The sequence below is a fragment of the Maniola jurtina genome, chromosome 5, assembly GCF_905333055.1.
Source record: "Maniola jurtina chromosome 5, ilManJurt1.1, whole genome shotgun sequence".
In the NCBI taxonomy this organism is placed as follows: domain Eukaryota; kingdom Metazoa; phylum Arthropoda; class Insecta; order Lepidoptera; family Nymphalidae; genus Maniola; species Maniola jurtina.
This window is the reverse complement of record NC_060033.1, coordinates 12,847,143-12,859,983: the sequence shown is the minus strand read 5'-3', so window position 1 is coordinate 12,859,983 and position 12,841 is coordinate 12,847,143. Positions and strand designations below refer to the sequence as shown.

Sequence of the window (12,841 nt, the reverse complement as noted above, 5' to 3'; positions counted from 1 at the left end):
TCCACCTAAGCGGAGAGATGTGTGTGGTCAATCAATCAGATTTTGAAAAGATGACGTGATAATTTTTTCGCGTCATATACTTATTATGATTCTGATTGGTCGACTGAACACATCTCCTCTCCTCTCCGCTTAGGTGGATACCGGGCCTTAGGCCTGTACGCGTCTGTTGATTCAATGCACATGCACACAAGGCCGGCTCTTCAGAGTTTAGAGATTGTGTATAACAGAGTTAGCTACATCTAGATTTCTAAGGATGAAGGTACCAATCGATAGCTCAACGGTTGAGGAGCGGGCTGAATTCCGAAAGGTCGGCGGTTCAACTTCAAACCTCACCCGTTGCACTATTGTACCCACTCCTGGCACAAGCTTAAATACGATTAATTGGAGGGGAAAGGGGAGTATTAGTCATGATTAGCACGGCTAATATTCTTTCCAAAAAAAATAAAAAAATTATATAGAATGTTATATTATTACTTAATCGAACGCTAGCAAAACGAAGACAGGTGGATAGTACTGATGATTATTTATAAGATATGTACCTACCACAAAAAAACGTTAAAAAAATCCTGTATTTTAAAAAGTCGCAATGTATTGCAAATAAAACATCTGACTAACGCTAGAGGTCCATAATCGTTGCGTAGATACGTTTGTGGGGTCATAGCCGTGTCGTAGGTGCAGCATTGACCGCGAGTTTTGCTCACTTTGCGGGGTTAAAAAATACTATTTCACTAAAACTAGGCACATAGTATAAGCACGTTAGGCAAGTATAAGGCAAATAGTTATTGTTATTGGATTGTGTTTATGCATAATAATACTAGCGCTAAGTTTTCGCTAGCGTTCTAATAACACCCTGTATAACACTTAGTACGAGTAGGTAAGGCAGGGTAGAAACCTGTTTTTGACGTGCAAATCACTCTCGACTCGTCACATATAATATGGCTTGACAGGCGATAACCAACGCCTGCACATTCACATACCAAATTGTACACGATAATATGTATTATAAAATATGAAGTGCCTATTGTTTGCATTATAGAAGGGGCCTCCAGATAAAACTGACGTGATCGAAACATAATAGGTAAGTTCTAAAGCTCAGATCTATAGAGCGCACTTTGACTTTGCTCAGACTTAAGAGTAAGACACTGTTAAAACGATCTGTCTCGTTTTAACTGTAACTTAAGTCTAAGCAAAGTTAAAGTGCGCTCTATAGATTTCAACTTAAGTTTCAGTTTAGTCAATCGACCAATAAGTTCGATCTTGATGGAATTTTTAGAAGCATTAAGTAGGTAGGTACAAATTAAGGGACCACAAGCTTAATTCGCTTTCCGCCAAAACAGACCAATCTATATGGTACCACCTGAAACATGCGATATGCACCGCCCGCCTTTCTACTATTAGAGAAGCAGGAAAAGCGAGCAATACGCAACACCACACAAACCTTGAACACACTCAATGCACGTTACAGTCTGTCATACACCGGAGCGTCGCCAAGAGATGTAGAACGACCCCACAATGCACAATCGCGAAGAAGAATTTATGCCAACTATGCATACTTCGTATTAAATACCTAACTGGATATTTCTAAGTGAACAGAGCGTAAGTCTATTTTTAGACAGAAACTCGATATTAATGGAAACATCTAGGCCGGCTGTCTGCGTGTGTCTGCCACACGCATTGCACTTTATTTACAGATCTTTGCAAAAATGAGAGAGTTGAGTGCGATATAATAATAATAAAACCGGCCAAGTGCGTGTCAGACTCGCGCACTGAGGGTTCCGTACTCGGGTATTTTCCGACATTTTGCACGATAAATCAAAACTATTAGGCATAAAAATAAATAAAAATCTGTTTTAGAATATACATGCTTTGAAGCTCTTTTATATGATACCCTACTTGGTATAGTTATCGTTCTTTGAAAATTGAAACACATTTTATTTTATTTTTCTGTGATGTAACCATAAATTCAAGGTTTTCGGATTTATTCCTTTACTTGTGCTATAAGACATACCTATCTGCCAAATATCATGATTCTAGGTTAACGGGAAGTACCCTATAGGTTTTCTTGACAGACTCGGCGCACGGACAGACAAACAGACAGACAGTCAACAAAGTAATCCTATAAGGGTTCCGTTTTTCCTTTTGAGGTACGGAACCCTAATAATGGCATACACTCTTTTCATTTCTGAGAGGAAATCTGTGCTCAGTTTAACATTAATTTATTATGAACTCGTTTAAATAGTTATTTAATAGTATCAAATAAACTATCATATCGTTGCTCCCATAAAAACTATTAATACGAATTTTTAACGACCAAACCGGTCCTTTGATGTCAGACATCAACAATGAGAACATTTTCATAACATATAGTTACGTGACAAACGAAAAATCTATTTAATATTATTATACTGATCGCACATTTAGAGACTTTTTATAGTCCTAAAGCGTTGATACTTGATAGCCCGCTGCCTATGCCTAGTGGTTAAAACGACTGATCTTGTTCGGTAGTTCAGGGGTTTCATCCCTGGCACACACCTTTAACTTGTCGGGGCTGTGTGTTTCAAATAATTAATTAATATCATTTGCTTTAAGGGTCATGAGCCCGGCCTGCCCGCGAAATTCAAATTTAATTTGGTTTTTCGCAATTTGTAAACTTTGACCTTGGACCTTTTCAAGTAAAGATTATTATAGGTATAAACCTGTGAGGATGATATTGCCATTGTCGCAAATAAAATAACCATAAGCCTACGTTGTCGTATTAGTTTACAAATTGCGAAAAACCACATTAAATTTAAATTTCGCGGGCAGGCCGGGCTCATGACCCTTAACGGTGAAGGAAAACGTGAAAAAATCTTGGATGCTTGAGAGTTCTCCATTATATTAACAAAGGACGCGTGTGAAGTTTACCTATCCGCAATTAGATAATCATAGTACCCAGACTATGGCTAGAACCCATCTCATTCTGTGAGGAGTTTTGACTTGTGAGCCGGCGATGGGTTGACATGATGATGTAGGAAGTGTCCCGGGCGAGCGAATGGGCCGCTATGAAAATAAAACACAATGTACCTACCTACACAATCTACGTAAATTGACAGAACCTACACTCTAAAGTTGCCTTCAAACTACGGAAATATAATATTATATAGGTAAATATCGCTCACCCTACTTTTTACCCGACTACGGCAAAGCCGAAAGGAAGGGTTATAAATGTCACTGTTCACACTTATTACATCTAACAGTGTGAACAGTGAGATTTAAAAGTAGGGTGAGCGATATTTATATATTTTATTATATTGCATAGTTTCTTGAAATCAACTTAACATTTAACTAACTACCGCTACCACAACAGTGAATAGGCAACTTCTAGGTAAACGCGTCCCATCTTAGGCCACATCATCACTTTTCATCAGGTGTGATTGTGGTCCAGCGTTAGCTCTACTTATTATTGAATTTAAAAAAAAAAACTTCTTTACTCTGTAGTTGGCTAACGTTCGGCTCTTTTAGAATGTATGCGATCAACTTTTTGAAATTGTGTAAATAAATAGGTACCTACCTAATAACCGATCTTTATTATACAGTTTTTTCATTTATTTAGTTCGGGACTTTTTATTGTTAATTTGTTTATGTTGAAATTTACACAAAATCGGTTCAGCGGTTTTCAACTTTCAAGGTCCTTTCCTTTTGCTCTGGTGTTGCGTCGGTTGCTGTATTTTCCTGTACTTACTTATTTTAATGTTAGTAGGTAAGTACCAACTAAGTACATATTTTCCTGCTTGTTTTAACTTTTACTGTTTTCCTTCATTCGTTTTAGGTGTCTACCTACTATTTTGGTTTTCAATGTTACTTACTAGATGATGCCCGCGACTTCGTCCGCGTGGATTTAGGTTTTTTTAAAATCCTGTGGAATTCTTTGAATTTTCCAGGATAAAAAGTTGTCTATTTGTCAATATCCGGGACGCAAGCTACCACTGAACCAAATTTCATATAAATTGCTTTGACGGATATACCCTTAAGAATCCTGGGAAAAACTCCTTGATTTTCCGAGATAAAAAGTAGGCTATGTCCGTGCCCGGGATGTAAGCTAACTCTGTACCAAAGTGCATCAAAATCGGTTCAACTGTTGGGCCGAGGAAAACTAGCAGACAAAGAGACACACCTTTGTATTTTTTATAATATTAGATTTGATTTGAGGTATTGAAATGAAAAATAAAATAAAATTCGTGATAACTTTAATTTTTAAACAGGTTTGGTTTAAAACATTATCATGTCAATTATATAATTAGATTTCCACAGTAGGCAAAGTTATGTACTTTTTACCGAATAGCCAAATTAAAAGGGTATTACTATTTGGTATAATACATAATAGTAATCTATTACGATCCACGGCCGCAAAGTCCGCAAGAGGCGTAAAAACCGTAATTTCGTTTACCTATGTGTTCAAAATGAGAAGATGATCTCCAAATTATTGCACGAGGTATCCATTCAAAGATTTACCACTTAGAACAATTTTATGACTTACTTATTGCTTAGGTGTTAAGTTTTAATGTATAAATAATTTTGTTTTCATTTTATAAATGCATGGCCACTTGAGCGATGTCATTTTGTTCGTGATCTTATCATCTTATAGGTACCTACTCTATTTCAATGGTCTTCACAATTGAAACGCATAACACACTTACTGTGAAGTGTAGTCAACAGACAATGATAGGGGCTGTAGGATTGTAATTGGTTGGAAATTGGAATTATAAGGAAAAGGAAAGAATACTGTTTTCCATAGTTACTTAATAATATATTCAATTATAGGACGAAAGGAATTATGATAAATACCTAGCTGCAAAACAAATTATTCTAGTTACGTGTATTGATTACAATACCTGTGAATTCAACCAATGTATTGCTAGGGTAGGTATAACTATTGCTGATAATTATTAATTTTGGCCATTTGTAAATCAAGGAGCTGCGGAGTGATTCGCTCACCCAGTGTCGAACACTGAATGATAGTCACCGAGCTTATTTGACATTGGCTGGTTCTACATTGCTGCTTCACTGAGTTTCGTAGGAAAACTTCAATAAATCCATACTATAATATTATAAATGCGAAAGTGTGTCTGTCTGCCTGTCTGCTACCTTTTCACGGCCCAACAGTTTAACCGATTCTGACGCAGGGTTAGCTTAGGTATATCCCGGGGACGGACATAGGCCACTTTTTATCCCGGAAAATCAAGGAGTTCCCACGGGATTCCTAAAAACCCATCCGCATAACCGATTTTGTATGAAAGGTACCGAGGTAGCTTGCGTCCCTGAAATTGACATAGGCAATTACAGGAACGCAAGGCAATTTTTTATCCCGGAAAATCTGATTTTTAAAAACCTAAATCCACGCGGACGAAGTCGCGGGCATCCTCTAGTTAAAAATAAATGTCAAATAAGTTCGGTGGCTATAATTCAGTGTTAGACACTGGGTTAGCGAATCACCCGCTCTAGGCGGATTTTGAAGACATAAAATATATCTCTTCTCTACATAGTATAAAACAGGGTCGGTTCCCTTCTTTTTCAAAGATCTTTTAAACTACGTAATCGATTTTTATTCGGTTTTCATCAATAGTTTGAGTGTTTCAAGAGAAAGGTTTAAGTATCATATTATATGGTTTCGGTTAAAATGTAATGGTACCTAGCGTTACATTACAAACAGTTCTCATCCTTAAATCAAACATGGCTTTTGATTTTCGCCAGCAATCAATGACGGTTGATACTTAAAGAAATTATATCGCTGTACCAAAACAATAACGAATAAAACTACCCAATATTTTATTGATATTTCGTTTTTAGGGTTCCGTAACCGAAGGGTGCATATAGGACCCTATTACTAAGACTCCGCTGTCCGTCTGTTTGTCAATGGGCTTGTATCTCGTGAACCGTAATAGGTTCAACTGAAAAGGGTTGACATAGTCATTTTGGTACCGCTTTCAGTCCCTCAACTGGAAATTAAGTTGAAGAATGACCTTCCTTTGTGGTACTACAATATAAAGGTCGTTGGATAAAAGCATCTTTTCTAGTTTTTAAAACTATAATTATATTATGCAATAGGTACATTCTATTTATAATTAATACAAAGCAGCTACTTAAAGTAGTTTATTATGCACACAGTGCATTTTTGTTTGCATTACACACCCCTAGCGTGGGTGATCCCACGTCCGTAAATATTTGGGTCACCACTCTCCGGCCAATATCTCACTAGGACACCATGGCGGCGCCACTGGTCGCGACACCGTTGTTTCTTGAGCAACTAAACGAGAAACACCAGAGAAAACACCAGGATAGTCCGTTTCAAAATGGACGTCGAAAGACGTATTTAAACAATGACATTGCCAACCAAAGAACATAATTTATGCTTATGACTTTCCGACTAAAGATACTATACTATAAAAAAATCATCTCACATCAATTATTAGTGTAGGTACACGTGCTAATAACATCGTCAAGAGCAGTATACAGAGGGGCGTGCCTGGTAGCGCAATGAGTGAGACGCCAAAAATCTCTATACTATTAGTAGTTGTGCGACCAGCGAGTGACCCTGTCTACTGTCACCAAATTGGTTGCACAACCAAGCGGACACCAGGCGCGGTATTCTCATCTACCATCGATGTATAAGGATATGCCATTCCCATATAAATCCGTTTACAAAAATGAGCCTATAAAAAAATAAATATTACGTCATTGAACTCGTCAGTGAATTTGACGCGAGCGTCAACTCTCTGTTATTAAAAAGATCAAGGATGGAATGGAGCTGTTTTGTGCAATATTTCGTCAATTTTTTTTTTTTGCGTTAAAAATATTATTAGTGCAGATATGAGCATGTAATGAATCTAACAAAGAATTTTCACAAATAATATGTAATAATATAAACCATAACCAAAAAAACTTCTGTAGTACGGAACCCTCTATCAATGCGGCAGCTTCGCCGTTGCGGATGCGGAAGCCCGCAAAATCGCTAAAATATAACTACGTCATACGTACGACGTATACATACAAAATACACACATCGTTAAATAGTTAAACACATACATAAACATACATAGTTAAATACATAAAAAATACATATAAGCATGTATACACTCAAACATACATGTATAGTTTTCGCGACTTGCAACATCCGCATCCGCGTGACTATCCGCATTGATTATTATTATTGTAGATGCAGATGTGGATGCCCAAATCAATGCGTAACCTTCACAATTGCGGGTGAGGATGCGAATATCGGAAACATCGCTAGTCTACTAGTACAGATATACATACATAGTAAAACAGTTAATTATATACAAACATACATAGTTAAATACTTACAAACATACAATCATAGTTAAATATATTCATGATCATAAATAGTCTGTCATACGCGAATAAAAAGTTTTACTTCAAAAAAAATAACACGACTCCATTCTTTCTGTATTCCAATTGTACGATATTTTTGCGGCAAATATTTAATCATAGCAAAATTAAAAATATACCCAGCTTATACGTTAAATTAAATGAGAAAACGATATACTTACGAGTGAAATGTTATTCCATCTTTTTTTTGATGGATTTCCGTACGGTTTTTGCAAGATTTGACCGCACATGACGGCATTTTCGACAGTCAAAAACACGTGCGATACGATAAAGCGTGTGCGGCCGACTGATGCGTGATAAAGAGACTTTTGCCAATTCTCTTTAACTTGTGAGCGCATTTTTTTTCTTCTAAGGGCCTATCCATATACATCGATGTCATCTACCTATGTACACAGTACATATGTAGGTATGTCTACAGCTCTCTGTAGACATTTTTAGGATAAGTAACCGGTAAGTAATTTAAGTAACCCTTGTAAGATCGTTGACCTAGAGACATAAAAGCAGGTAGCAATGTCTAATAGCACAAATAAAAAGAAAAAAAAGTAGTGTTAGTTCTTTATACGATGGTACGGAATCCCTCGTATGCGAGGCCGACTCGCACTTGACCGGTTTTTATTTATTTTAGTAGCGCGACTGGTTGCGTCGCCACTGGTGTCCTAGTGAGATAGTACCCTATATTTCGATATTGAATGAGAAGCTGTGACAATACATAATTCGAGCAAGTCTTAATTAATTTAATGAACCACTTGGATTTGTGATATATACCACCCCCACCCCCACCTCACGCCATTTACTGCATTGCATTTTACAGCCGGAATTAATAATAATAATCAATCTTATTCCTATCTGTAATCTGTCGATAGGTTGCTTGGTAACGCTGTTAGGTATTTGTCAAAATTGTATTCAATAACAACTATTCAAGTCAGCATCTTTTTATGAAACGTCAAAACACGCGCGTAGTGCGAGCTTCTATGAAATACTGGCATGTGACGTCACAATGATTTGATGTGCTTTTTTAGTTTGATCGATAATTTAAAATGGTTATTACACTTAAAACTAGCAAAAGACGTAGATTTTACGTATATTCAAAGACGAATTACGTAGATTATTCAGTAGGTAATCACTGAAAAATAATTTATTTTTGACATAGACAAATACCGTATTAACAATACAACAAAGTAAGAGTAAAAGTAACATATCGACAGATTATAGATAGATCGATTATTATTAATTTCAGTCGTTAGGCCATAGAGTCAGGAAATCGTCGGCTAGCAGTCAATACCACACAAGTACATAGGTACCTAAAATTTCGCAACTTTTCAGGACAGACGAAAAACTGTTTTACTTTGGCAAACTTTTAAACGGAGGTCGCTTCCGGAAAAGCTACATCAATCATGATTACAATCTCAATTGTTGTGATTGCCTGCACTTATGGTATTCTTGTTGCAACAATGCATTGTAGCCAATAGTGAGCGAGTGTCGGCCAGAGGTGATTGCGATCATGACACTGTATATGACACACTACCGCACCTCTGAATGGCTGATAACTAGGTACTCATAGATTTTTTAGTACTAGTACTTCCTAATCCTAAGCCTCAATAGCTCAACGGTTATAGGAGCGGACTGAATTCCGAAAGGTCGGCGGGTTCAAACCCCACCCGTTGCACTATTGTCGAACCCACTCCTAGCACAAGCTTAACGCTTAGTTGGAGGGGAAAGGGGAATGTTAGTCATGATTAAAATGACTAATATTCTTTTTAAAAAATAAATCTTATGCTGATACTCTCCTAATATTCGCAAAAACCCCATAAATTCAGCCAACCACTACAATTGAGATTGAAAGAATAATTGGTTGAGGTTTGCCGGAATCAATCTGCGGAAAAACAGGATGGCGGAATTCGGTAGGTATTGACTGAGTTACATTTTTAGGGTTCCGTGCCAAAATGTTAAAAATGGAAGCCTTATGGTGAGACTTTCTTCGCCCGTCCGTTTGTCACAGTCGATTATTTGTATAACGGTTATTCAAATAATGAAGAAGGCAAATGCTTGAATTTGACGCACAACGCAACAACGCATATCGTCTGTGAGCTTGGGCAACATGTCCTGTCTCAATCTTTTGAAAATTTCACTCACAAACTACAGGGTACTTAGGTACAGAATTCGTACTCCACAGTGTCATAGTTCAAAATAAGTTTATTACTTCATCATGTAAGTTGTTTAAAGCTGTAATGTAAAATAAAACAGCATGTAAGCTGTTTTACTAGCTGCCAGTTCATAGTTGATGTCAGAACTGCCAATAACTTGAGTGGTAGGTATTGTTTGCCAACTGACGAAATCAGTGACGATGGAGATCATCACATTACAGCCATCAAACTTGTGCTACAAGAGCAGAAACACTTCAAAATTAAAATACCCAATATGTTGAGTGAGTTAGTTACTAGAAAGTGGAGTAGAGTAGAGTATTTTTTACAAGTGTGTTTCCAGCTTAATACTTGTGTGATGTAAAAAGATTGTGCTTATTATGTTTGTTTACAAAAGCAAACCAGTTTAATTAATCAAACATGGCACATAAAATTATCAAAAAATAAAAACATTTGTTTACTAAAATCACAACAAAAACCACCTTTGGACCTAAGGGAAAATGCCAGTCTTTTCTCTCTGTCACCGTTTGGTGAAACAAAAAAACGCCCGAAAACTATTTTGTAGGGTAATTCTTTAATTTTAACAATGTTAACAAAATAATTTTCAACCTTGTTTGGTCCCATTTCAGATCTGAAAGTTTGGGTAAAAACTTTACATCCCTGGGTCCAAAGGCGCAAAATCAAATTCAAAAAATTCAGTGCACTTTACAAAGCTATTATAGAGAGGTTAAAACCCTGTTCATTATTTAGAATTTTGCAGTCATTATTGATAAATTAATTTTATTATGCATTTTTATTATTATAATGAGTAAATGATACAATATAATACAGTAGAGTTGACAATGTAACATGCTGCAAATGTTTTGTACTTATTATTACAATTGTTTCATTTTTTTGTGTTTGCAACATAAAATGAAAAAGTGATTCTTAGTCTTAAAATTAACATGTATTTATAATGAGGTTAGGGCCTTGTGCAGTGAGTCAGTGATTCAAACTTCCCTTCTTAGTAAAACAAGTCACATTACAAAACATATGATTCACACTTTGAATAAGTAATTGATAGGAATCCATGCACACTACTCTATTTGATAACGACTTGAATCAGATAATTTTGTTATCATACGATTTGACTTCAAAATATTCATAAATATATATAATAATATATATAACTCACCAGCTTTAATATTAATATAATATGTACAATGTACATAAATCAAACAAACTACAATCAATATGGCAGATCAATAATGCAATAATCTACAAAATTATATATGTACAACAGCAGACTTCACCTTGGATCTATAAACATACAAAACTCTAAAACAAAAACAACGTATATCCACCTTTCATTTCAAAACTATAAATTAAAATCAAAACTTAATATTAAACTACTATTGTAATAATCACAAACACTGTCATGCCCAAAAGTATTCACTCAGTACACATAACGGACTACGTACATCAAATTAAAGCTCGGAATAATCGGGGAGGGGACAGGGCTCAGAACTTAAGCTTGGGCTTGAGCTCGTGCGCGCGGCCACCCCAGTCCAGGCGGTAGCTGCGCGCGCGCCACGAGATCTCGGGCTGCAGCAGCGCGGCCGCCAGCAGTAGCGGCGCGCAGCACTCGCTCCACAGCCACGCCAGCAGGAACTGCGCCTTGCTGAAGGGCGGCGCGCCGTGCTGCACCGCGCGCAGCATGAGCCAGTCCGACAAGAACCATAGCAGCACGTGCACCAGGAAGAAGGGCAGCGGCTCCGCGCCGAACAGCCGCGCCGCCGCCCACGCCGCGCCCGCACCCAGCGGCACGCACTCGCTGAGCGGCTCCAGCAGCGCCGTGGTGGGCACCATGGCGATGCGGAGGCGCGCCCAGCGCCGCAGTCGCGCCTGCAGCGCGCGCACCGACTTGTCGCCTGCGTTCTGCAGCGCGGGCTGCGACGCCACGCGCATACGCCAGCCGCGCGCCACCACCGCCTTAGCCATGAAGTAGTCCTCTGCCAGGAAGTCGCCGAACGCGGCCAGCCCGCCCGCCTCCTCCAGCGCCGCGCGCCGCACCAGTGACGACATGCCCACGTGACAGTTGATGCCCAGCAGGTCGGCGCCCAGGTACAGGCGCGCCTGCGCCGTGCCGAAGTACACTTTCTCGTACGTGGCCGCGAAGCCCTCCGCGTCGTGCGCGAAGGGCAGCTGGTGCACGATGGCCACGTCGGGCGCCATGTGCTGCACCATGTCGAGCAGCGTGTCCTCGCGCATGCGGATGCCCGCGTCGCTCACCAGCACCAGCGGGTGGCGCGCCTCCAGGTACGCGGGCTGCATGTTGTTGATCTTGGGGTTGACGCCGACGCACAGGCCGCCCGCGAACAGGCGCGCCGCCACCTGCGGATGCTTCTGCATGAGGCTGTTGACGAGCATCACGGCCGGGTCGTGCTCGTTCTCCACGCAGAACAGCAGCTCGTAGGTCGGGTAGTTCATCGTGAAGAACGTCTCCAGATTCGAGAACAGGTTGGGGTCGACGCCGGTGAGCGGCTTCAGCACCGATACGCCAGGGTACGGCTGCTCCGGCGGCGAGCGATCCACGGTGCGGTGCAGTTTCCACTTCGAGTACGACAGGGCCATTATGTGAATTAGCCACAGACAGATCCACGCGATCATAAAAAATATAGCAAAACCATACACTGTGTACACCATAGGGATCATAATTGTAAAATTGTTATGCCGTTCTCGCGTTCCGGCCACATAATATCGACTGGTTTTAAGTGTTGGAAGCCGTGCGCTACGATGCGACCGTAACAACGAAATGATAAAACGTGAAATGCCAGAAGGCCGAAGGCGGGCGAGGTACGCGTACGTGAATAATTCAGTACCATGCGTTATCGCGACATTACACTACTCCGTATTTTTCATAATATTTCGATTAGATAAATCCCTTCTATACAATCCATAAAACACAACCATTCACCAGATCCCCCGCCCGTCATTTCGGATCAGAATCACAGAATGATATCAGAACCAGTAACCACTAACCACAGACCACTATGCTTTTTTTTCTCTCTCTCGTCTGGCTTTACACAGATAAGCTAATGTCAAGTTTGTAGTTTGGGTTTATGTTGGTAGTAATGATGACAGACTATTCAATTTTGGAGTTTATTGTCTACGTTCCGAAATGATATAATTTGTGGTACAGGTACTGACCGTTCCATGACCGTTCACTATAACTTGGCCCCTGTCGGCATGTTGGCACCATTGCTTTGTTTGCTTTATTTTTTTGGAACTTAGAGTTCATTATTGTGTGATATGCAATGGTGCCAACATAACGT

General features: G+C 39.3%; 1 protein-coding gene across 1 annotated transcript; it reads right to left on the bottom strand.

Annotated features, from left to right (window-relative positions):
• Positions 1 to 6,108: 6,108 nt before the first annotated feature.
• Positions 6,109 to 12,508, bottom strand: LOC123865207 (ceramide glucosyltransferase). Its single transcript, XM_045906088.1, has 2 exons — positions 7,803 to 12,508; positions 6,109 to 6,631 (listed from the first exon to the last, which is right to left on the bottom strand). Exon 1 carries the CDS (start codon positions 12,219 to 12,221, stop codon positions 11,028 to 11,030), a length of 1,194 nt encoding a protein of 397 aa, XP_045762044.1. The 5' UTR covers positions 12,222 to 12,508; the 3' UTR covers positions 6,109 to 6,631; positions 7,803 to 11,027.
• Between the last annotated feature and the right edge of the window lie 333 nt (positions 12,509 to 12,841).

What these genes read in the sequence shown, in the direction of transcription:
- LOC123865207 (XM_045906088.1), bottom strand. Translation starts at nt 12,221, where the DNA reads ATGATCCCTATGGTGTACACAGTGTATGGTTTTGCTATATTTTTTATG.